General features: G+C 41.1%; 2 protein-coding genes across 10 annotated transcripts in view; both read left to right on the top strand.

Moving 5' to 3' along the window:
- The first annotated feature begins 6,605 nt into the window (after positions 1 to 6,605).
- LOC109204063 (uncharacterized) lies at positions 6,606 to 10,224 on the top strand. Of its 4 annotated transcripts, none has more exons than XM_019364248.2 (3): positions 6,606 to 6,961; positions 8,893 to 8,937; positions 9,030 to 10,224. In XM_019364248.2, exons 2-3 carry the CDS (start codon positions 8,898 to 8,900, stop codon positions 9,905 to 9,907), a joined length of 918 nt encoding a protein of 305 aa, XP_019219793.1. In that variant the 5' UTR covers positions 6,606 to 6,961; positions 8,893 to 8,897; the 3' UTR covers positions 9,908 to 10,224. The 4 variants fall into 4 exon arrangements, with proteins under 4 accessions (XP_019219793.1, XP_019219792.1, XP_025766949.1 ...); XM_019364247.2 differs by having other exon boundaries at positions 6,606 to 7,612; XM_025911164.1 differs by having other exon boundaries at positions 6,606 to 8,003.
- Positions 10,225 to 14,292: 4,068 nt separating this feature from the next.
- Positions 14,293 to 26,369, top strand: part of LOC100695033 (dysbindin-A) — a 38,666-nt gene continuing 26,589 nt past the window's right edge. The window contains exons 1-3 of one of the 6 annotated variants that reach the window (XM_019364890.2): positions 14,293 to 14,529; positions 23,672 to 23,798; positions 25,419 to 26,103. Coding sequence is in view for 5 of the 6 variants with exons in the window: in XM_005472368.4 (XP_005472425.1) it covers positions 14,525 to 14,529; positions 23,672 to 23,798; positions 25,419 to 26,103 (817 nt within the window). In the remaining variant the exon portion in view is untranslated. Of the gene's footprint in view, positions 14,530 to 21,289; positions 21,350 to 23,671; positions 23,799 to 25,418; positions 26,104 to 26,369 lie in introns of those variants that run through there. The other 5 variants (XM_005472368.4, XM_005472369.4, XM_005472371.4 and 2 more) reach the window with 5 other exon arrangements.

Here is a 26,369-nt window from a genome sequence, read left to right as displayed (position 1 = left end):
AACTAACACTTCTCCACACACATCACCATTCTTTAGGTCAGTTTGTAGCGTATACACTTATGTGTTTTCAATCAGAAAAATAAACTCAACCTCTCATAACATCACTCATGCGTTTCTTGAATTAAAGCACTTTCAAACTTTAAAACATCCTACTTTACATCACAAAAGAAATATATTTCACACTCCTTTCTTTCATACACACTTTTTTAAATGTTCTAACCTCTTTCAGACGCCATGAATCGTCTCACACACACTGCCTTTTCTCTCAAACTTCTCCCTTTTTCACTCACTCAGACAAATCATGCAGAGTCACTCAAATCAAATACTGACAGCATTCACACAGTTAAAATCACTCAAAATACACTTTCCTATGCGTATTTTGGACATGCCTTCCATAATCAGAAAGAGCAAGTCAAAAGAAAAAGAAACTGAAACCTCTCATCACTCTCACAGCTTCTCACCACACACACATAACTGAAAAAATAAAACACACCAGCATTTATGGCTCAAGATATATACATCTATCAAAATTCAGTCAATTACTATACATCCACACTAATATATTCAAACTGTATTTATACTCTCGTAATAAGCAAAACCAACCTCTTATATACAGGCATTTAGCAAAATTGGCAAACAATAGTCATAAAGCTCAATACTCTCGAAACTGAAACCACCCTCTCTGCGCGTCACCGCTCCTCATTTGCATTTACACACCATCAGTGCACATCCAGCCGTGCATTGCTGACACAGAGACTGATCTTACTCATAGATCTCATATTTTATATTACGGACGTCTTATTAATTACAACTGCACAGATTTTTTAGGCCTTGTAGCTCCTACCAATTTCAATAAATTTACCATAACCGACTCGAACGGGCAAACCCCAGGTTTTTTGCGACCAATTCACCAGACCAGACTCGAACTGCTCTGTCCAGATTTTCTAAACCTAACTCAATTTACCAGTAGCCAAAAAAGCGCAGATAGAGGACTTGAACCTCTAGCAATTTCGAAGTTTCCCAAGTTCTTCCCCGCTGTCGACGGTACTATCCCTACTCGCCGGTAGGTCAAGGGTCAGCGTCCTGCCCAGGCGCAAGCGTTACCAAGGAGAAAAATGCACTTCTTAACAGACGCCGCTGTCGTTCTAGAAAAATTTAGAATAATTTGAAACAACAATCTAAGCCCAAAACAGGATTAAGATTGAGGCAGATCTACCTTTGTGGACATAGGGGACTTGAACCCACAAAATGACCATCACAAGATAGACCCAATGTCCAGCGGGACTTGAACCCACAGAAATGACCAATTTCCCTACTTTCTACGTGAGACTCGAACTCACTTTAATTCTTTTCCTTTTCTTTGGGACTTGAACCCAGTACTTTTACTTTTAACTCATCATTACTTCAACCAGCATGCTCATAAGATTACCATCAAAATCAAAACAGACATTCACCAGTAGTTTCCAGTGAGTAGACTTTAATTTGTCATATTCAATTTGGCACACTTTGGAAAATTCAACAGGTATGTGCCTTACCTTTGTATAAGCCGGCTTGTCACTCACTTTCCACCACTGACTCGTATCTGCCCGTCTAATCACCACGGACCCCGGATCTCTCCGTCTACACCAAAACCATCCCTCTCTCTCACCGGACGATGCCCCCAAATATTAAGGTTCAAAAATGTTGAGGAGGAATCCATAAATAAGCACTGATCCGGGCGTGTGCAATTAGACGGCATTTTAATGAATACACATGTGTGAGTCCGAACGCTGTGCAGATTTCAGCGTCGAACTGAACTTACAATAATTAGACAAAGGTTTTATAGGGTTGGCAGTCTTCCTGTTACCAGGCAGACTTAAACAAAGCATACGTCACTCCAAAACCACAATGACTTTTAACATAGTTTAAAACAGAACATCTTCTTCGGGTCGAAGCCAGGTGCTTCCTCTCAGCCCGCCTTCACTATCGCTTATCTTCTGGGACATCTGGTGTACTTCCTGGAACAGACTACCACGTACGCACCCAAACTTTGCAGTTATAAACTCTTACCTAAATGAGTCTATCTAATAGGTGTGTGCGTGCACGTGCGGGGGCGCGTGCGTGCTGTGTACTGCATACGTGTCGTGACCTCTCTCACTGTTCGTGTCTGTATGTGTGTGTATGTCTCGTCTGTCTGTGCGCAGATGCTCTCTGCACCTTAGTTGACCTTGTGGTCGCAAATTTTGAAGCCATTCTGATAACCTTCTTCCACCAACGATGTGGAGATCCAAATCCAATTAAAACCAAGACACTCAAAAAGATGCTCTGTAAAAGAGTAGAATTCTTGGAACAGAGTTTAATACACTGAATCATATGAACAGCAGGAAAAATACATACAGACATTTAGCAAGAAAATTACAAAGCAGAAAGCAAGCAAAGCAAAATCCCGGGGTGTACAGCCTTAAGCACAGACAGAGCAACACAGAGACGTACAGGTAGCAGCAGCAGGAGGAAAAGAGCTCTGGGGGCGTCCTCTGGTCCCCTAATATAGGGACCAGTATCGCCGCCCCCTGCTGCTGGGTAACTTTCCCACACGCCCAGCACAGCTGCTGGGGTCAGATAGCGGCCAGAGTTCACACCTGGCGCTGGCTGAGGGCCCGGTCCAAAGTGACACCAATAGGTTAACCCTTTGCTTTACCCTCTGACAATAGGTCACAACATGGTCAAAGGTCACACATTAATCCTAATTATTAAATCTTATACAGCAAGTGGCACAATCTTATATAATACACAGGTTACATGCTTAAAAACACTTCAGTGTGGGTTCAAAGTGTGTGTGTGTGTGTGTGTGTGTGTGTGTGTGTGTGTGTGTGTGTATTTTGAATGATATTTTATCGTGATGTGTTCAGGATCTCTATTACAATGTTACTGTTTTGGTTGTGCTGCATTAAAGACGTTAAATTAATTAATTATTAAGTAAATTATTCAAGAGAACTCTCCCCCTACATTAACTGCCCTGTTACTGTACCAACTTAATAAACCTCGGTGAAGCAAAATGTCTTGTGCTTAAGACTCTACATGAAAGTTAAAATATACATGTTCAGTGTGCATAGATATATAGTGTATATAGTTACATAGTTATACATATCAAACAAAAATCCACCACAACCTCAACTCAAGCAACCAGGCTAAGGCCATCCTGTGTGTAATGATCTTGACTTATGTAAAATATATAAAACAACTGTTTCAATCTAACACAACTACTTAAGGCTTAATCCGCAATAAATGCATAATAAACACCCTACTCTTTGGCTTGCACTCACTCTGCTTTCGGTTTCACTTCTGCAAAAGCATGCCCTGCAGACGTGTTTCCTGTCTCATTTTGGCACAGCGTGTATTTCCTGTCCCTGCAGTCAGTTTCTCACCCACTGAAGACTTCAGTATAAGAATATAAAAACATTCAAAAACCTTTAAATTATAGATTCAACTCCACAGTTTGAAGTGGTTATAACAACCTGTAATAAAGACTATAACCATATATTTGAACATCTGAATGCATCTAAATGCAACATCACTATTAACAGGAAATGGTAATGATGATTATAAAAATAGCAGCAAATAATAGCAGTAAAATATTTCTCCTCTCGATAGTGTATATATATGTATATATACACATATATATACATATATATGTATATGTATATATATGTATATATATACATATATACATATATATGTCTATATATATATATGTATATATGTGTATATATGTATATATATATATATATATATATATATATATATGTATATATGTGTATATATATATGTATGTATATATGTGTGTGTATATATATGTGTATATATGTATGATGTATTGGCTGCCTCCGATAGACGCTGTTATCTATCCGATCTTCAATGATGGGTCTCATCCTCTGGTGTCAGCATTTTCCATCCTCTGCCGGTGGCTGGATCCTTGTCCGGTGACCTCAGCGGTGTCCTCAGACCATGGAGAGGGAGAAGAGCAGGTGTCCATGTGAACCTCAGCCTGTTCTGGCAGCAGGGTGTGGCTGATACGCAACATCGAGCGTGTCTTGTTACCTGTACTCAGAAAATTTTCGTGGAGGGGAATTTGTCTTTCACGCCCCTGCTTGGATACACAGGGCTCGGGTCTCTGGGATCCTGCTGCCTCAAGAGGGTACATACAGGCTCTCCTCCTGGCTGGCCTTTTATCCCCTTGGTGAGTGGAATCTATGAGCCCAAACTCTGAGTATTTACACACCCTAACTCCAGATCCTGCTAATAATGAGGCTTCTACCTCGCACACCATGGTGCTTTTTAATGCTCTATGCATAACTAATAAATCTTTCTTGCTGAATTATTTGATATTTTTCCCAAAAAAATCATTATTTATTTCTGAGTGAGCACTGGCAGGGTGACTTAGACTATTTGTCCCTCATTGAACTTTGCCCAGATAGCTATTTCTTCATCAGCAAGCCTCGGGTGTCTGGTCATGGAGGAGGTCTTGCTGTGGTTTTTTTCACGGCCGTTTCTCCTGCCGTTCAGCGAAACGAAACATTTTCTTTCATTTGAACTAGAGCTGATTAAAGTCAAGAATAAGGATCCTTTTTATTATGCTGTGGTGTATCGTCCACTCGGCCCAAGTAGCTTTTTTTGGAGTTCACTGACTTCTTATCCTCCACTATGAATCCTCCAGACTGCTTATAGTTGTTTATATTGAATGTATTACTTATATTTTAATCATACACGTTGATGATGACGCCAACCCCTTTGCCAGAGGTTTTATCAGCATTATGGATTCTGTTCATTTTGGCCAGCATGTGTCCAGCCCCACACAACGCAAAGGACACACACAGGACCTTGTTTTTACTTTGGATTTAAATATTGTTTCTATTTATTTTGAGGACATTTTTATCTCTGTTCAACACCCGATTCTTTTTGGTTTGTCTTAGCCTCTGTATACTGTTTGCTGGATGGTCTCAACTAAAAAAAATCATCTTCTGGAGTTGCATTTGGTTAACTTTCTTTTGTTTGCTTTGTTTTAAATGCTCTGGTATTTTTTGTGAAGCACTTGTGATCTCTGTCTTGAAAGCTGCTAAATAAATATAATTTTACTTACTTAAAAAAAGATAGTTTCTGCTTAACTCCTTGAAGAAAATATAATAAAACCATGAAATTGGGGGGAAAAAATGCAATAAATACAAGATGAACAGAAAAAAAACCCCATTTTTTTTAAGATAGAGGGACTTCATCTGAGGTTTGGGGCTTTGGGGGTCTCCACCACAGTCCTTTGTAAGACCAGCAAGCCTCCTGCCAAGCACTGAGCTGGCGTTTTTCACCAGCTTGCCCAGCTGCTTGGTGTTTTTGTCACGCTGCACCACCAACACACAGCAGTATAATAGAGAGCACTGCCCACCACAGTGTGATAAAATATATGCAGCATCTCAGCACACATGCCAAAATGCTCATCACATTTGTCTTAATAACCACAGTGTGACCCGTGGTAGGTACCTATATCAATAGGACAGAGCCGTAGGCATACAGCCAGTTAAAATGGGTTTAATGTTAATACAAAATAAAATTAAACATGTAACAGTAGCACCTAAAAACAATTAAAAGCTTTCCTTTATTAAATACGGTTAAAACTATAAAATTGTATGACTGTACGTGGGAGACAGGATAAGCGCGGCGAGGAACCTGTTAAAAACAAATCAACATATGACCCACGTTAAAAAGGGACGGCAACTCACACTGAACTCCAACTGGGCAAAACACTATACAAAGGAAAATCTTCAGTGCCCTCTCCACTCAAGCTCACCGCGGTGCATGCAAAAAGCAGCAAGAAAAAAAGATGAGTTTTCCACGCAGCGCCTTTACTGTCTGCAACTATATATTTAAAAAAAGGGTAAACCACTCTCAAATCCAATCAATGCATGAGGTGCCTGCTGATACAGTAAAATAAAAATAAACAAGACAACAATATCGACAGCAACTATTATTCAGGTGAACACCCAGGTACCTATAAGAGTCCACTATCTCAATGTCCACTCCCTGGATGTTCACCGGTGTCAGTGTGGTGGGTCTGCGTCTCCGGAAGTCCACCACCAACTCCTTGGAGTCCACTGTCTGTACTCTGAGTCGTCCTCACCTGTGATGAGGCCGACTATGGCAGAGTCGTCAGAGAACTTCTGTAGGAGGCAGCGTGGGGAGTTGATGGAGAAGTCTGCAGTGTAGAGGGTGAAGAGGAACGGTGCCAGTGACAGGCTCAGGTTGAACAGATAACCTAGGATGCCACACAGTTCATCTGCGCAGCATCTCAGGAGCCTGGAGCTGATGCCATCTGGACCTGCAGCCTTCCACACCTTGATCTTGCGAAGCTCATTCCTCACTTGAAGTGCTGAGATAGAAAGAGTGGATTTTGGGGGAGGGGGGTGTATGTTGGAGTCCACAGAAGCCGGGGGAGGGTGTGATGACTGGGAGCTGGGAGGTGTGAAGCTGAGAGGTGTGAAGTCCTGAGATGAAGGACAGGCAGTCCCTGAAGATGAAGGAGATTGCAGCAGGGGGCAATCTCCTTCATCTTCAGGGACTGCCTGTCATAAAAACAGTTCAAAGTACCAAATAGCACAGCTTGGACCAGGCACTCACAGCTTCAGGTTTGCTGGAGAGAATCCCTGCCTGCACCTGTGCTTATAAAAGGGACAAAACCCAGCCCCGCCTACCAGGGGCAGGTCCCAGTCTCAGGTCTCACCTGTCACAACAGGTTATTAAGAGAATCTGCTAAGCTACACTGAAGTCCATTCGGGACATAAATTCTCCATTATCACTTTTGCAAAAACACGAGTTTTTATCAGACCGGTCTCATATGTGCCAAGTTGTGTCTATGTGCATTTTCCACTTTCAGAAGGCTGACTTGTAATCGTCAGGAGTGGATTGTTTCATCTTGCCACTCACACCAGAATCCCAGGTTGTGCACATCAACATCACACATTTGTACAAACAAAGTTTATAACAAAGACATGTTAAATATTAAGCACTGAAAACAGCTTGGTTGTTGTTGTTTGAAACGTCATTTAATGCTTGTTGTTTTGTTGCCATAGTGATGCCTCCAGGGAAAATTAGGGAGCAGAGCAAGAATGAGACCATATTAGTGGATATATGTTTTGATAACTTTGGGTTCTCTTTGTTTTTGCCTAACAATCATAAAGAAATGTATTATATTTTGTGTGTGTGCTCATTATTGAGCCTTAATCCTGCATGAAGGCCAAGATGAAGCTCTTAGAGGAGAACTTTACAGTAACTATTAGAATAAATAAAAAAATGACACACTGACTGATTTAGTTTTTTAGATTCACTTCTGTCTTGAGTATTTTTCTGTCTCCATATAAAAGATATGAAAATCTGAGCAAACAAGTTGATGTAAAAAGAATCTCTGTACATTCTGCAGTCTTTGATGCTAAAATGACATCACAGCATTTAAACATGTTTTGAATGAAAACATCAGCATATGAACACAAAACTGAAGAGACACTGCAAGCGTATGAAAGCAGACGACTATTTAGTGACATTTCTACGTTTCACTGAGGATTAACTGCTCTGTAATTTACCAAGAACTAAAGTAAGCTCAAATTTCAGTTTATAAACTTAAGATCATTTACTTAAATATAAAGCCCGATTTTCCTGCCTGCCAGGACAGTATTTATGTACTTTACATTGTGCAAGTCTAGACTATATTTTCCATCATAGAGAGGATGATGTGGATCTGTTATTCAGGGAAACAAATGAAGACTTAACTATTTGTCAGCTGTTGTAATATTTGACAAATTATACATAAAGTAGAAAATGTTGTTAATCATATCTTAGAGTGACAGAAGCTCTTTTTAACATGATTATTTCTGAGATTATCTTGTTCATTTAGGAAAATAGAGAACACTTAATTTTTGTCTCAAACAAACAGAATTTCTGAGAGCATTTTTTGAGAAACTGAGGCTACGTCCACGTGTACGCAGGTATTTTTGAAAACACAGCTTTTTCTATGCATTTGGGCCTTTCGTCCACACCTAAACAGCATATTGAGTCACTGAAAGGTGAGATTTTTAAAAAGTCTGCCAGGGTGGAGATTTTTGAAAACTAGGTTTTTTTGTTTAGGTGTGGACGAGGAAAACAGAGATTTACTCAGGCAATGTCAAAAGTGTGCGCTGTGGCCACGTTATTGTTTACGTGAGATCAGTTTCCACAATGGCAGATGTAGACAAAATACTGTTGCTGTTAATCTTAGTATCTGCAGTTTTTACACACTTACATATACACACAGTTAGAAAGACAGAGGCATCAGAGTGAGCATCAGACGTGGCTTCTACATTCAACACAGACGCTCTCACAACCCAAATCCTGACGTCGGTTTGGAATAAATGTAATTTAAAAAAATTACATTTATGTATGCTGTATGCATTTTGTCCATTCCAAAGTTGTGAGTCTGTTCCAGCCAAAATGCTGTCTTTAGTTATTAACATTGGAAATGATGAAGGCACTTGAAAGTAACACAAAATGAGCTGCCTTTCCAGAGAAAGACAAAAACTTTTCAGAAGTACGTAAGGTTTTGTGAGGTTTTCCTCCCAGGCTTCTAGACTTCTGATTGGCCAGCATTTCTACACGGTTAGGATTTGGCATGTTCTTGACAGCGTTTGACTTTGTTTTTAGCGTTTACATGTGGAAGGAGATATTTTTTCAAAACTGCACACGTGGATGGGATTTTTTTTTTAAACGAAAAAGGAAAATTTCCGTTTTCAAAAATAGCCGTGTACGTGTGGACGCAGCCCAAAGTTATCACAAAAAAAGCAAATTCGCTGAACATTCTGAGTTGAGGTTGTGATCATTGTTGTTTTGTGTTCCTTGTAGTCAAAATGAGTGGAAGAGGAGATGAATCACAAAATAACCGTAATGGTAAGCACATGTACTCAGTCTTGAAATTGATGAAAAACTGATTTTCAGCAGATAGTTATGAATGCTAATTAAAAGATAAAATGATCTTGCAGGCCGACAGGTTAACCCAGAAATCTTTCCAAGTGGAGATCAGGAATCAGCTTATGAACCAGCTACTGAACCTATTGGTGGACTCCGGGGCTTCCTGAACAATCTTTATCTTGGTCTCTATAATATTTTTTGGAGGATGGATGAGCTAATAGATGAATTAGAGGAACGATATGATGACATTCACAATATTATTGTGAGGGACAATAATGCCAATGCTGACAACAATGAACAGCACGATGATCACAATGCTGCTGTTGTTGTTGGCATTGAAAATGATGATTCTGATGAGGCATTTGAAGAGTGTGTGGATGTTCACCAGTACATCCCAGAAGAGGACCCTCAGCCAGGTGTATCCAGGAGGAGGTGTAGAGAGATGGATGAAGAAGATGTGGAACCAAACAAAAGAATCAGATGGAGCGAGGAGTTTTCTGATGATGACTCTGACTTCTTCTCTGCTTGTGACACTGATAGCGAGGGCTGTCCTCATGTTGGTAATATTGCTGATGAGGACAGCCCTCAGCAGGTAACAGAAGAAGAACTGCTGCCTGGTGGATCCACGAAAAGGTCCAGAGAGGAAGATGTAGATGAAGAAGAGCGTAATAGCAAAAATCCAGGCTTGCAAACTCTGATTCGGGGACTAGCTCAGCTGTGTATGATCACTCTGAGAGCAGGAGTGATGACCTTTTTGAAGATGCACTTGAAGAGCTTGACAACCATGAAACTGGAGGCTCGAGGAAGCGGTCCTGAGAGGATTTTGAGGAAGAAGAGGAATTCTGGCGTGTTTGCAAATTTCAGAGGTGTTCAAATGAGTCCACCAGCACCAGTGATGACGACTAACACTATTTCGACAGGTTTTTTCAGTATCCTTTTCGTAGGCTGATGGCCTACTCAGCTGACCCTGAATCCTTCCTTGGTTATGCTGCAATAAGCTGGACATACACTGTGCGATGTTTCAGTCGCGTTATTCAGCTCCTGCTCAAACTGCACGATTGAAGTTTGTAGGTACGATGCAGAGTCTCACACTATACGGCCCGATGCTCTGTGTGACCTGAGTGCTCACACTGTGCGTCCATAGCATGAAGATTATAACACAAAATTTTACACTCTTTTCACGGTTGTTGCGGTCGTGATAATTTCGTGAAGCCACATCGAAGAGGCTCGGATGAGCTTGCCAAAGTCCTACAAGTTGTGCCTCCATTGCTTCCAGATCACACGCTGCACTGCTGTGCTGCTCCATCTTTTCACTTTCATTTGTGTTTGCGCGTGCGCAGTGTGAGACGCTGCGTTGACACCCTCACAACGGTCGACAGGATTTCAAACGGGTTTGATTTTCTTACGACCAAACGATTGATGATCGGGAGCTGGTCGTGAGGTGTTAATCGCTTCTCGTTATCCCATGTATACGATGCACCGCACACGATTAAGGCCAAACTCGGGCTGATCCCCAAAACGGTCGCACGACTGAAAAATCGGCTCAAAATGGGCCAAAAATCGCACAGTGTATGCCCAGCATTAGGCTGCCGGGGGATTCCCATCATGCACTGGGTGTTTCTTCTTCACCCACTATGTGTTAACAGACCTCTCTGCTGAATTGTACTTGTTATTATTCATGTCTGTCTCTCTTCCACAGCATGTCTTTATCCTGTTTTCCTTGCTCCTCCCCAACCGGTCGCAGCAGATGGCCGCCCCTCCCTGAGCCTGGTTCTGCTGAAGGTTTCTTCCTGTTAAAAGGGAGTTTTTCCTTCCCACTGTCGCCAAAGTGCTTGCTCATAGGGGGTCATATGATTGTTGGGTTTTTCTCTGTAAGTATACCTTACAATATAAAGCGCCTTGAGGTGACTGTTGCTGTCAGTTGGCGCTCTATAAATAAAATTGAATTGAATTGAAAATTGAATAGATGTCACTGTGAAGAGATATTCCCTCCATAGAAGGCTTAGACCCAAATGCAGATTCAATGCACATGGTTAAACTATTTATAAGACTTTGTTTAAAGAGAGGGAATGGAGAACGTGGCTCGAGCTAGGAGTGTCAGCAGAGAGCAGGAACCAGAGGAAAAGCTATCGAGAGACTGATCACCTGGGTCCTGATGGGAACAATCCAACGGGAATTCTGCAACAGAGGGAGAAGAAGTTGCTGGACGGGTAGGGGAGTTTGAGGGTAGGATGAGTATGTCGGCAGATCTAAACACAGGGAAAACAAGGTTAAACACAAGGAAGGAGCAAGCCAGAACTGGAGCAGAGGTGAAGCCTAGTTACCACTGGAGATGGCAGAACAAACTGGCGAGGAGTAGCAGGCAGCGCTGGTTTAAGAAGCCCTCCTGCTGATTGTTTGCAGGCCCAGGTGAGATGCTGGAAACTCCACCTCTGAAGTGTGGACACAGAATCCCGATTCCAAGTGGAAAAGCCCCTCAGACACTTCCAAGAAGGATGAGAAAGCATTCATGCAGTCCATCCATCAGTCAGCGTAATGCCTGAAAGTTTATTCAGATGACATTTTTAAATAAAGATCACTGAAGAATATGAAAAAAATCATCAGTGTTTTTAATGACACTGCATTTCATTCATGTGTCTCTATTGAACAGTGTTGTAGAAGTTACAGAAGATGGGAATCAGTTCCAGCTTGGCCTGACGTGTGATCACGTTTGGTTGTACTGGCTTTGAGCCTGCTTGTGATAGGCTACAGCCACATGATACAGCTACTCGAGCTTCTTTTGTAGTGTCTTGAAATATTTTTGCTTAAATGTTCTGCAGAACTGATGCAGCGCACTTATAGTACAGGTATGATCTGAAACGGCATTATACAGTGTTACACGTATTTATAGTTTCACCACAGTGCAACGTCTCTCAGTATTGTTGACATGTGTTATATTATTATGTCCAGTATCAAATTTATGCTGTATGCAAATCTTTCTCTCTTTTTCTTCTATGTGAGGGATTCCTGCATTAATCATGCAGCCTACAAACTTCATATGCACGCTGTGAAAACACCTCCAAATAAATTCAGTGACTCCCAACAGCCCCACCTCTAACATCTGTGTGTGCTAATGGCAGAAGTGTGTTTGTGTGTGTGTCGGCAGGATTGTTGTGACGTTGTTTTCTGCACCATCCCTCCACTCTAATGGAGCGCTTATTTTTACCAGTAAAGTGAAGGAGTTACTCAGGGCAGACATCAATGCTGTTTGTCATTGCTCTCCCTGCACTGTACATTGTGACACCTGTGTGGTAGGTGTATGTGTTTGTGTAGTGACACACAAAAAGTTGAGGCAGTCACCATGGAAACCCCCTGCCCAGGAGCTCTTTCACATTTAGCAAGCAGCTGCCTGGGTGTGGGGTAGTCCTTAAAATGCTAAGGAATAAAAGAGTTTCCAAGGTGAAGCATCAGTCACCCAACAGGCTTGAATTACCATGTTAAAGTTATATGGCTAATCTGTTCACTGCACAAGTTATGTAGACTGTGTCAGAAGCCTTCTTATTTAAAACTCTAGGACTGTGTCCAAATTCAAGGGTATCATTTAAACGACATGGTTACAATGAATACTGTCCAGATTCAAAGAACCCTCCAAATGCATCCCGAAAATGTGTCCTTTGTTTCTTGGGATTTGAAGGAACCATAAAAGGAGTCTGATATGAATGGTAAATGGCCTGTATTTGTATAGCGCTTTACTTAGTCCCTAAGGACCCCAAAGCGCTTTACACTACATTCAGTCATCCACCCATCCACACACACATTCACACACTGGTGATGGCAGCTACATTGCAGCCACAGCTGCCCACTGACAGAGGCGAGGCTGCCAGACACTGGCGCCACCGGGCCCTCTGACCACCACCAGTAGGCAACAGGTGAAGTGTCTTGCCCAAGGACACAACGACCGAGACTGTCAGAGCCGGGGCTCGAACCGGCAACCTTCCGATTACAAGACAAACTGCCAACTCTTGAGCCACGATCGCCCCACGAGTCAGTGACACTCAATTCTGTCCACTGGCAGCAATACTGAGGTCAGCTGTTATTATGCACTGGACTTTTCTGTTGCTGCCCACGTAGGTGAAACTTTCTTTGAAGTGGCTCATCGAAGTTGTAATTGAAAATAAATTCCCACACAATGCGAGAATACAATCAATTTGTTTATCGGGGCAAAGTGTGATTTTTAGGACACTGGAGCCTAACATTAACTGGTTTAATCTTAGCTTATTTCCAAGCTAACATAAGAAGAAAAACATACTGAGAAAGAGATCACCAAAATATACATGTACAAATGTGAAATGGTCATATGTAGTGTGAAAGAGCTATTTGAGATCTTTAAATTCAAAGTAACGTATAAAGCCACTTACATTAATTCATCTTTCCATCTGATAGAAGAATCCCTCCCTATTATGATTTCAATTTCATCGCTGGACGAAGCTACAAAAATTTTAATTCATGCCACCAACATTCGCTATATCCAAACTATTGCCTAACACATAGATTAAGCTCGTCAAACATCTTTCTCATCAGTTCTTTGGCAACAACAGAATGACTTCAAGGTTCTTCATGTAACACTGATGTGTAGCTGTGTGTTCTGTTTAAAATCTATCCACTCTATGACCTGGTATGATAACTGCACAACAATCAAGGAAACTAGCTATATTTGTGTTACACAGTTAGTAGATGACCTCCTCTACCTCCTGAGCTACAGCCAACCTATCTGACACCAGCTCTGAAAAAATAATCATGTACACTTATGTATATTACCACACTAATCCTGTGTTACAGTATTTGTATATATTGACAGCATAAATTCAAAGGAACTGATGGCATTTGTGTCACTGTTCAAAATCAGCAGCTAATTAAGTTACATATTTTTAATAATAAAAACCATTCCTGATCTTCTGATGCATTTACCTGTCCAAACCTGAACAGGTATTTCTAACTGTGAGTTCAGGAACCTGAAAGGAGGATTCAACCTGAAGACTCCCTGCAGTAAGAAGACACCCCAAAACGAACTCCCCCAAGTTTGTTATTTTTAATCAACCAATAAAAAATCACAGTGTTGCAAATAATAAAACAACAACAGCAGCATCTCTGACTGTAATACAAATGGAACTATATCAAGAAGGCTAGTAAGTCTTTCTTGTTGATCCTGAGTTTTACAAAGATTAACTACATGCACTTCAGTGTGGTATAAAAATATTTTGTAGATATACTTAGTGACTAACCGTTAGCCCTCTCAGAGGGGTGAACCACGTGACGACTCTGCGTTCTGAGCGTCTGCTGACGCGACTCTCAGTTCAGCGGCTCTAGCCTGTCTGGTAACTGCGGCTTATATGACCGCAGTCGGTGCTTCCTCACTGCGCTGAGGAGCCGTGCAGGGGCTCCAAGCACCAGCTCTACGGGAATAACAGCCCAGGGGACCGGGGGGACAGTTGACATGAGCTGCTGTTAGTCGGTGAAGCTGTATGCTGGTCAGTGTCCCGTTCTTTCAGGTCCTAGATGTGTCCATACTGCAGGCCGGGGATCCTGGATGGGGTGCGTGGTCTCTTTTATTAATGCCTGCTTTGTTAAAGGGAACATGCTCAGTGGAAGACACATTGTGTATTGTTCGGTCATCTGCGTTTGTTTAATGATCCGCAGACTGCTCAGTCGTCAGGGCTGGAAGCGCCGCAGAAATAAATCCATCCACCCGCGCATGTTAGTTCCCGCTGTAGCGGCACGGGAGTGTCCGCGTCAGGGTGTGGGAGAAGCCAGAGGACTGCAGGCCGGTACTCGGCTATTTGCAGCATGTTGTACTGCACACTGCATGTGTGGTTTGTTACAGGTGCTGAGTGAGTGTAGGTGGTAGGATTACATGAAGTGCAAAATCAGTGAGTCACAGTGAGAGACACAAAGCGTGGTCCTTTCTAGGGATGGACCGATCCGATATTACGTATTGGTATCAGTCCGATACTGACCTAAATTACTGGATCGGATATCCATTAAATATTACAAAAGCGCCTCACAAAACTTGCGACATAACTCAGCTCATAACCTTAGTACGTCGGAGCAGTATGCGTGATAGAGCGGCTGTGGCGTGCGAGACCTCTCCGCGGTCTGGTTGAGCATTTGTAGCCTCGCTACCAAACCAGCATTTCATCTCCGAGGAAGTTATCCCAGAGAGAAGTAAAGCAAGTGTGTAAGTTCATCTCTGAATGTTTGTAAAGCGTTCCCACGTTAAGCTTAACAACCGATATATGGAGCGACTGCCTCTCTCTCTCCCTCTGCTGCCGCTACTTCAGTCATGAAACTGATCAATGATCAGCTGATCGGCTTTTCTGTCGCGAGTCCGTCTCTCTTCTTTGTTTTTGGCCCACTTTGCACCAGAAAGAGGAAACCAGCGGCTGAACAACAGCAGCACGTTTAAGCTTGATAAGCTGTTGTTAGAATGTATTTAATATTACTTTCTACACCAGGATCCTTTTCTACGTAGCTGACGGCTGGTAACTGTGCAGGGGCGGATCTAGCAAAGTTTAGCCAGGGGGGCCGATAGGGCATGAACAGGGAAAAGGGGGCACAAAGACATACTTTCCTTTCGTATTCTCATTTTAAATGTCTAGCTTTTAATAAATAATTATCTGAATCTTACAACCAAAGTTTGAATCTGATTTAAAATGTATAGAAGTCCATTACTGTATATAGTAACTGTTAAGTCTAATATACCCTAGTAAGCTATAGTACTTTTTCCTTTGGGAAGGTACCATCTGTGCAGTCTGCAATTCTGTTGAAGAAAGATGTTGAATCTATTTAATTATTGTAGAAAAATAATTGATTTCTGTGCATTTTTTTTTTTTTACACGTGCATTAAATTAAAGTTGATTACATCGATTAAGCATCATCAGGTGGAGGGTGGGGGGTGGTTCCCTATTTTTTTTGTAGGGAGTTTGCAACCCTATTAGTTAGGTTGTTTAATTTTTCTACTAAGTACTCTTTAAAATACCAGAATAGGGAGGATGGAGCAGGTTTAAGTTTATTAGATTGATCAGTGTTGCTGAACTATTAAATATTTTGGGTGCAGTGTATTTTTTACACACAGGTATAACAGAATAGCTTTAGTGTTGTTGTTTATTTAAACTTGAGTATGAACTTATACAAAATGCAGCAAGATATTAAAAAAACAGTTTTATTGATTATAAAATGAACCATATCGGATTCATATCAGTATTGACAGATATGCAAATTTATGATATCGGTATCGGACATAAAGAAAAGTGGTATCATGCCATCTCTAGTCCTTTCCACGGGGATTCTAGAGGAGTGCCTGGCATTATTGCTGCTAATGAGAGAATTAATCACAGCATAATCTCATGATGGTTTAACTGCCTTACACTGTAAAATCTAATTACTTCACAGAACTCAAAAAAACTATGCAAACTCATTGCCTCAAAAAAATTGAGTAAAGTTTACTTAAGGTGACTAAGTTAAGGCAACTTATTCACTTTGAGTACAGAGTAAAAACCTATTTAGTTTCCAGAACTCGAAAAAAATATGCAAACTCGTTGCCTCAAAAAAACTAAGTAAAGCTTACTTAAGACGACTGTTAGGACAACTTATTATTTGCAAGTCTGCAGTATTAAGAATAACTTGATATTTCTGACTGTACAATACTAATTGTAGGGCTGCACAATTAATCGTTAGAAAATCGCGATCTCAATTCATACTTATGTGCGATCTCATTTCCAAATGACAACGATTTAAAAAAAAAGAAAAGAAAGAAAAAAAAGATGACGATTGTACCGCATTTTGATCCGGGACATAATCTGCATGAAAACAAGCGCTCACTCTTCCTGCTCAACAAATGACAAGGGCGGAGCCTTATACCACGTGATACCGAAGCCAGCTGGCAGGGAAAAAACAACGGAGAGCACGTGAGAGATGACGAAGCTGTAAAGGCCAAGAAAGTGACAGGAGAAAATCCGTCCCGGTCAACCACCCAAACATCAATAACGGGAACTTTATACAGCGCTTCCCCATACCCGTCAAACTCCTGCAGGCACAAAGAAATTACGGAGGCTATCACTTATCACCTGGCTAAAGATATATCAACACTGTGCAAAACGAGGGATTTAGGAAAATGATCAACACCCTAGACAAACGCTACACAGTGCCGTCCCGCAACTATTTTTCTATTGTTGCACTACCTGCTCTATACACGCAGTGTCGAGCAACATGGAGACGGAATTACAAGCAGTACAACATTTTGCGGCAACGACAAAATGTGAGACATCTATTGTTTTTATGTTCAGTCTCAACTGTTACGAAGTTGATGTGCAGTTAATAAGTGCAATAAATATTTATATTGGAAAAGAAAATCGTGAGAGAATCGTGATCTCAATTCTAAGCAAAAAAATCGTGATTCTCATTTTATGCAAAATCGTGCAGCCCTAACTAATTGTTTACCTACTGACAAACATTTCAAGTTCAACTAAATGAAAAAACAATTTGTGGTAACCTGAATATGATTAAAAATAATTAACAACACTTTTTGTAATGATGTTAAAATCAGCCCAACTTTTATTTTCAAACACAACAAAGTATAACTGCCAACATACTGGACACTGTTCTGCTGAACAACAAACAATTATAATCTTACAATGAAACAAAGTCTCAGATGTAATTATTCTGAAAATAAGTTTAGGTCTACCACAGTTTGTTTTGTACTTACATTACTTATATAATCAAAATAAAATATATTTATTGTTCTGTCACAAGTGCAGTCTCTAATTTAAACAACACATTTGTTTTCCATTCCAACACAGGAGCTGGAATGTTGTATTATTTTAAGGATGCTTGTTTCCAGTCCAGGCATTACTGCCTGAATGACTGTCATGGATCGAGGTGATCCAAATGTAGGTGCAGAAGAAAGTCTTTAACTTCCCTTAAGTACAGTGGCAGTGGATGTGGGTTGGAGATGCAATGAGCTTGAACCTGCAGGCGACCATCTTCACTGACCACACCATCTGTGACGGAGGACTCGTCTCTCCTGGTGTCCTGCAAGCAAACAATAATATTTTTTGGAACATGAACTTAATTGCTTTCTTAAAACATTTTTTTCTGCATTTGGTATAGAACAGACTCCACTTTAGACGATCTCAGGCCCCCTCCCCACCGGAGAGGTGACATTCAATGTCCCACTTGTCAGTCTGGATAGCTGTGACCACCACCCAACACACAATAATGTCATGAAAGCATCATTTTAAAAAGGGCTATGCAAACATGGCCAATAACTTTCATTCTAATGATGTGCAAAATGATTTGTGCACAAAACAAATTTCACTTTCAGAAACTTGCAGACTTCAGTATATAAGTCTGTGGGATATGATCTTTGCAGACCAAACTGTTGTTGTTTGTTTACTTACACAGCATGTCTTGTAGAATTAACTGTGGTCACCAGCAACAGCATAGTGCAGTCATATCTCAAGTCTAATAACAGAAGACAGGAAAAGATCAGTAAAGAAACAACTTCCCCAAACCAAAGCACAAATAAAACAATAAGTAAAACAGGCTGATCTAAAGTATGATTAAAGTTCAGCCTGATTAATATAAATGTCACTGACAGTTGCAAATATATTGGAAAACCAAAATACTTACTGATGTCTTTCTGTCCAACAACAGGAGTGCTGGTCCCGAGCCTCAAAGACAGTAAGAAGCCAGCAGAGGGAGAAAAAACAGAACATTTTTCAGAAACTGATTTGATCCTTAATGGCTGTGCAATCATTATAACTTACAACACAGAAGGTCAATGTAGACCCCATACAACCAAATTAGACTAACACATATAGTATTAAAAACACCATCTACTACTGTGTCTGAATGTGTGGTATTGGCACTGTCAGTTTAGGCCTAAAGAGACATGTAAATAAAATGGTAAATGGCCTGTATTTATATAGCGCCTTACTAGTCCCTAAGGACCCCAAAGCGCTTTACATATCCAGTCATTCACCCATTCACGCACACATTCACACACTGGTGATGGCAAGCTACGTTGTAGCCACAGCCACCCTGGGGCGTACTGACAGAGGCGAGGCTGCCGGACACTGGCGCCACCGGGCCCTCTGACCACCACCAGTAGGCAACGGGTGAAGTGTCTTGCCCAAGGACACAACGACCGAGACTGTCCAAGCTGGGGCTCGAACCGGCAACCTTCCGATTACAAGGCGAACTCCCAACTCTTGAGCCACGATCGCCCCATGTGTTTAAAAAAAGACCACCTAATTTAAATATAATCATTACATGCTTGTTAAAAGTTAACTTCCAATATATAAAGTTTCTAATAAGCAAAATGACCAGATCTAACATATGGCAGGGTTTATATGTAACATAATGTTTCTTATGATTCAACTGTGGAATTCCTTAGAAGGACAAGCTATATTACTTTATTCTCAACTATAAAGCCAACCTAGACTTTAACCATTTAACAGGCCACTAACCTGGATTATAGCTTTCACAACAAAACTTGTTTTTAAACACATTTTTTAACAAAATAAATACTATTGTTATTATTATTATTATTATTATTATTATTTAAAATGTAATTAAACAGAAAAGTCGGTTAAATATAAAAGCAGTTTGCTTATGTTGTTAAAGAAAGGCTAGATTTGACATTAATAGATGCCACACATGGGCAAAAGCTGACACAAAGCACTGGAAAAAAAAATAGACGTCTCCGAAAACGTCGGAGCATTTTTGCAAATATGTGATGTCTTGATAAATCGAGCAGATATTTGAACTTTACACAGCTACATTCTCGCCTGAAAATATCTTAAAAGTTTATTTTGTGAGCCAGAAAAAGTAATATTTAAAAGATAGCTGACCGGGAGGTCAAGGCTCGATAGAGCCGGCGAGCACAGCTAACTCCTGGCATATCGTTTTCAACCCCCCTGCGGTCTACTGCTACTCAGGTTAAACATGATATATCTAGTTAGTTAGTTAGTTAGTTAGTTATGGCTATGGATTGAAAATACCCCCCACACCCCACCCCTAACGGCTGCACCTCCCGAAGAATTTTGTCTGGGCTCTTCTCTCACTTTTTTTATTTCAAACAATCAACAGAAAATTTCACAGACATAGTTTTATGTAAGGTTTTTAAGGCTGTGGTGTTAATTTTTAAGTAACATGAGCCCAGCGGTAGCAGCAACGCTAGGCTAACACTAACTAGCTAGCAAGATTATAAACCTGGTGCTAAACTAAGAGAAGCCACAAAATCAGTTTGAATAAGAGTAAACATTTACTCACCAAGTCAGTGTATCAGGTAAAGATCCACAGCAATGACAACAATAATATCTTGAGCTGAGCTTCTCCAGGTTTGCTCAACATATTCCATAACAAATGCGGACTGATCCGAGAGGGAGGAGGACGGTAGTCACGTGGCATTTTCAAAACACATCTTTCATCCTTCCGCACTGAGAAGCAAAACTTCCAGCTTACTTAGTTTTTCTAAGTTAAGACAACTCAAATAAATTGAGTTGATCAGCGGTTTTGCATAAGAAGTACTGGTAACTTATTTAAATTGAGTTCTAATAACAAATTGATAAAAATTGAGTTCAGCCTACTTAATGTTTTTAAATAAACACAGTATTAGATTTTACAGTGTAGGTTTGCTACCTCCATTATAAGAAACAAACTTGAGCCTGGGGTAATGGTTGCTGTAAATCTGGCTGAATGCATTTGTACTCTTGTACAGTATAACTGGGCTCTTGTGTTAAGCGAGGACAGAGGTTTAGTGAGATGTTGCAGTAGTGGGTTGGGAGATATTATTTGATTCATATTTCATATTTCCCACTGTAAGCTATTGAGTTTAAATTAATGTACTGACTTGGCAGTATAAATATGCTTTCTAAATTGAACAGTATGCTATAACCCACATAAAACGCTGACAAAACAATGAAAGTCAGCTGAATGGAGCTTTGTTTGTACTCTACAGTGGCTTGCAAAAGTATTCGGCCCCCTTGAACTTTTCCACATTTTGTCACATTACAGCCACAAACATGAATCAATTTTATTGGAATTCCAGGTGAAAGACCAACACAAAGTGGTGTACACGTGAGAAGTGGAACGAAAATCATACATGATTCCAAACATTTTTTACAAATAAATAACTGCAAAGTGGGGTGGGCGTAATTATTCAGCCCCCTTTGGTCTGAGTGCAGTCAGTTGCCCATAGACATTGCCTGATGAGTGCTAATGACTAAATAGAGTGCACCTGTGTGTAATCTAATGTCAGTACAAATACCGCTGCTCTGTGAGGGCCTCAGAGGTTGTCTAAGAGAATATTGGGAGCAACAACACCATGAAGTCCAAAGAACACACCAGACAGGTCAGGGATAAAGTTATTGAGAAATTTAAAGCAGGCTTAGGCTACAAAAAGATGTACTGTGTAATAATATTCAACATTGCTGTCAATACATTTTTCAAAAAATGCCTCTCTGTGCAAAATGGGTTTAAACACATAAACAGCTGTGGGATCCTGTTTGTCCGTGATTTGAACCGGGGGAACAAATTACGGCAGGATCAGCCTGATATTATTTGTATCCCGCTGTAACTTTACTGCATAAAGAGCTAACATGTCCAAAATGTCAGGAGTAGTTATTACAAGAAGTGTTTGTGAACTAAAAATCAACATTGTTGGATACTGTTTGTCCGTGATTTGGAGAGCCCAGCGCTGCTCCCGACGCAGGGAAACTAATTTTGCAGGGGAGACCTACCTTGGCACTTGTGCAGGTGAAGCCAAAGGGAAGATATGCTTCACCATATTTTCTAGTCTTTGGCTTGGAAGGAAGTTGGTTTGGAGACATATTTGGCGATGCTTCATCTCCTGCTTTGCGTTTATGTGGGAGCCCCGTCAAAAACCTGTCCACAGTGTCCAAGCGCTCTTTTTTTTTTTTTTTTCGTTTTCATACCGCCCCCTGCAATGGCTCTGCGCCCCCCCTAGGGGGCGGGCCCCACACTTTGGGAACCTCTGTAGTACATTAACATCAGTGACATAGTGCACACATTATGATCGATTGACCTCGTTAAAAAAGCCAGTATTATTAAGGTTACTGCAGTAATACATGCATACAGTACATCGGCGTAACTTTGTGCTGAACATTGGGGGGGGTCAAGATCTCTGTCTAAATAAACAAATAAATCTGGGTAAATTCCCAGATGATTAAACATGCAACTATTTTGCTGGCAATAACTGAAAAGAGTAAAGAAAATCAACAGCCTATTTATGCAAAATATTTCATGATTTTATTGGGGAGGGGGGGGCGTATATTGGTTGGGTCTAATTATTGGGGGGGGGTCATAACCCCCCTAAGCCCCCTGGAAATTATGCCCCTGATACAGTATACTTCTTTTACGAGGTTTTATTACTGGGGTACAGTTTGATTTTGCATCAATAACCTTAGATCTTTTAGATCACGAGGGTTTGAGAGCATCCTCCTGTAACCATGGTTACTTCCTGTCAGAAGTAGACCATGTGAGAGGAGAAATGGAGAGCGACCGTCCTGCAGCTTGACAACACTCTGAGCAGCTGCATGATTTCATGTTTACAGCCTGTCACCCTGGTGTTTTTGATAACTTCATCATGATTGATACATTTATTTGTCAATTTGACCTACACGGGAAAACGGACGTGTGACAATTAGGGTAGTAATTGTCACCTAATCCTTATGATTAGGATGGCTTGATCAGACAGATGTTCATCTTCACAGTAGAGTTGGATGTCTCGAGACCGGTCTCGAGACCACTTTTATGTGGTCTTGGTCTTGTCTTGGTCTCACTGTCTCGGTCTTGCTGTCTCAGATCGACATAGTGGTCGGGAGATTTGGAGTCAACAGTATCCATGACACACAACGTAACTTTCAATAATGTGTCATGCGCAAAAGCATCAGCTCTAAGAGCCGTGCTTAGAGAGCGCTTTGTAGTGAATCGGACGAGTCGACTCCCATTGAGCGAGAGCCGGCTCCTCACTTAATTTCCTTTGGCTGCTCAGCTCTCACACAGTGGCTCAGCTGTGCTCCAATCCCTCCATATTGTGGCCAATCACATGCCAGGATATAGGATAATATCATTATGTGAAAAACAGAGAGGGTGAGACGTGCATCGCAAAAACACATAAATATGCCTGACACCCGTAAACGAAACAGCATCTGGCTGCAGTTTAAAGACTTTTTTGTCTCTGTCTCGTCTCGACTTTGTCTTGGTCTTGACTCGGTCTGTCTTGGTCTTGTCTTGGTCTTGGTTTAGGCGGTCTTGACTACAAGTCTATTGAAGAATTGGCTGTGTCCGTGGCAATTGCATGTCTTATTCCACGCAAACTGCATTAGGAATTATATTTGAACAAGGCTGTCTAATTTATCCTAATTAAATCTTTAACCTGGAGGTATTGAAGAGTAATCGGTGTGCTTTTGCTGGCTCACCTGTGTCATCAGATAGATGCAGTACTGCTGTGTCTCCAGTGAGATTCACTGCTCCTTTAGACGACTGTTTCTTGACTAACTTCTGGTGGTTTTGCACACCATAAGTGACTTTGTGCCACAAAATGGACTGATTTTAAAATGACTTGAAGTCATATTGAATGCTGTGGCTCTCTACTGCTGTCCTGTCCAATGGCTTTTTTTAATTGGAGCATTTGTTAATTCTTCTCATCTAGAAAGAAGCAGACGAATGTTTATTCCAGCACCTGCAGTGAAAACATAGCACAGGCAAAACACAGAGACTTTCTGCTGGGCAGTATGAGTACAGACAGACCCAAACGGAATATCATCAGAAAAAGATATGTAAGTAAAATGTCTTTCCTCTTTAAAGTGTACGTGCAGCATATGTGGCCTCGTCCTGATTACTTTTTTTGTTTCAGATCATCAAAGAATTTTAATATTAGACAAAGATAATATAAGTAAATCCGAAATGCAGTTTTTAAATAATAATTTGATTTATTAATGGAGGAAAAAGTCATTGCACCTGAAACCTAAACATTGGTTGTGCCATCCTCAGCAGCAAGAACTGCAATCAGGTCTGAGGCAATGGTTACATTCACACTGCAGGCGAAAGCGCATCAAATCCGACTTTTTTGACCCTATGCGACCCATATCCGATCATGGTATGACAGTGTGAACGGCACAAATCCGATATTTTCAAATCCGATCTGGGTCACTTTCGTATGTGGTACTGAATCCGATACATATCCGATGTTTTAGAAAGCGACTGCTGTGTGAACGGTCATGTCGCATTAAATCCGTCTTTTACGTCACTGACACGAGACAGACGCCAATTATCAGCGCCGGAGAAGACATCGCGAACGCTTCCTGGCCATCCAGTGTAGATGTTAGTGAAACTGTTGGGAAGACAACGTTGGAGAAACGTGAACATTTTATTTGTACTGTATAATCTGCAGATTCTGACAGAAATCTGTAGATTATCCTTTGAAGCACCGCTCCTCTAAAACAGCAATAAGGATCATTATTAGGTTATTTACATTATTATGTAAATAACAAAATAACTTAAAGCAAAAATTGGGAAACGTAAAGTCCGAAGTCTTTATATTAAGGGCCAACAGTCAAACAATACTGTTTGCTCTGGGTCTAAACAGAGCACGTTGTGTGTGACATCTGCTTTTGCGCATGCGGGCCGCTTTGAGCGTTCACACTAGAGCGCGTTTGCTGACGCATTTTATTTGTAGTGTGAACAAGCAGACAAAAAAATCTGATTTGATCAAAAAATCGGAATTGAACATTAAGACCTGCAGTGTGAACGTAGACAATGAGTCTTTTCACATGGCTGTGGAAGGATTGTGGGCCTCTTCACTGGAGGGCTTTTTCGGCATGAACGCCCTGTTTAAGGTCATACCGAAGCATCTCAATTTGATTTAAGGCCACTTTCTGAGCTTTTCAGAGGTAGACTTGCTGGTATGTTCAGATTATCGGATTCTCACCCCAACCAATCACAGCAGATGGCCCCGCCCCTCCCTGAGCCTGGTTCTGCTGGAGGTTTCTTCCTGTTAAAAGGGAGTTTTTCCTTCCCACTGTCGCCAAAGTGCTTGTTCATAGGGGGTCATATGATTGTTGGGTTTTTCTCTGTATGTATTATTGTAGGATCTACTGTACAATATAAAGCACCTTGAGGCGACTGTTGTTGTGATTTGGTGCTATATAAATAAAACTGAATTGAAAAGTGTATTTAAGTAAATCCCCACATAACTCAGTTTCAGACTAGTCAGAGAAGTCACTGTTGGCAGAATGTTCCCCACTGGCCAAGTATGTTTCAGATTTCAGGATGGTTCATCAAACATTTCACTTGTACCTGTAACATCAAAACGTTTTAGTAAACAGATAAAATAAAAATTGTGTTGATGCCCCAAACTATGTGGAACTAAATGTGAAGACACTGTTTTTGTGGTGTAGGACATCAGTGACGGGATGCCGTGGTGTGAAGAACGTCTGGTCCGCAAAGTTCTCTTCCTTTCTCTCAGGGAATTCAGAGACAAACACCGTGCTGCACACATTCACTCACACAAGTGTCCACATAAACGCAAGTCAAAAAATACACACTCACATGCTCTGCAAAAGACACTGACAAAACCTAATACACACAAGAAAACACAAGCAAGAAAAAACATGCGCACACAACAACAAAGACTCACATGCAGACCACTTAATACATCCACACAGGAGAACACACATACTGCACAAAACATGCACGTTTCAAAGCGCCTACACACTGAACACACAAACAAACGGCAGACAACTGACTTGACTCGGGTCTCGCAATCTCCAGACAGTAAATCTACTCGGATACTACGGAACACACAAACTCAGACGAAAATGTGTAAAAGCAAAGTTGCACACACTCTGCAGCGTACTTGCACGGACCAGAAGAGGTCTTCCACCAGGACACTGCGCTCAAATAAAACACAAAACACGCTGTCGCTGCGGAACTCAAAATACACAAAACCTGCAAAACATACACACACTGCTCAGCACACACACTCACTGAACAGCATGTGCAGATCTAAGAACACAAAGACGCCACTGAGAGCTGCTCTCTCAGCCAGGACTCTGAGGTCGCACACCCCAACAAGTGTCTGTGGTGAGTAACACAACAGGCGTATGACTCTAACACTGCAAATACGTTTGCTTCTGCAGGATTGTTTACTAAACCTGTAAAAAGCACGCATGTGTATCTAATATTGTTTTTTTGGGTTATTTGGAGTCTCGCTGGAAGTAAACACACCATTTTGGTCCCAAATTTTAGCCACGACTAGCAGCACGATTGTCTAGGTCATCACGTGTTATTACTTTGATTGTCATGACACTGTGGGTGGAGGTCAGTTCTCACACAGCTGGGCTTGTGCC

The sequence above is a fragment of the Oreochromis niloticus genome, linkage group LG11 (genome assembly GCF_001858045.2).
Source record: "Oreochromis niloticus isolate F11D_XX linkage group LG11, O_niloticus_UMD_NMBU, whole genome shotgun sequence".
NCBI lineage: Eukaryota > Metazoa > Chordata > Actinopteri > Cichliformes > Cichlidae > Oreochromis > Oreochromis niloticus.
Note: the sequence above shows the minus strand (reverse complement) of the source record. Positions and strands in the feature narration are given on the sequence as shown.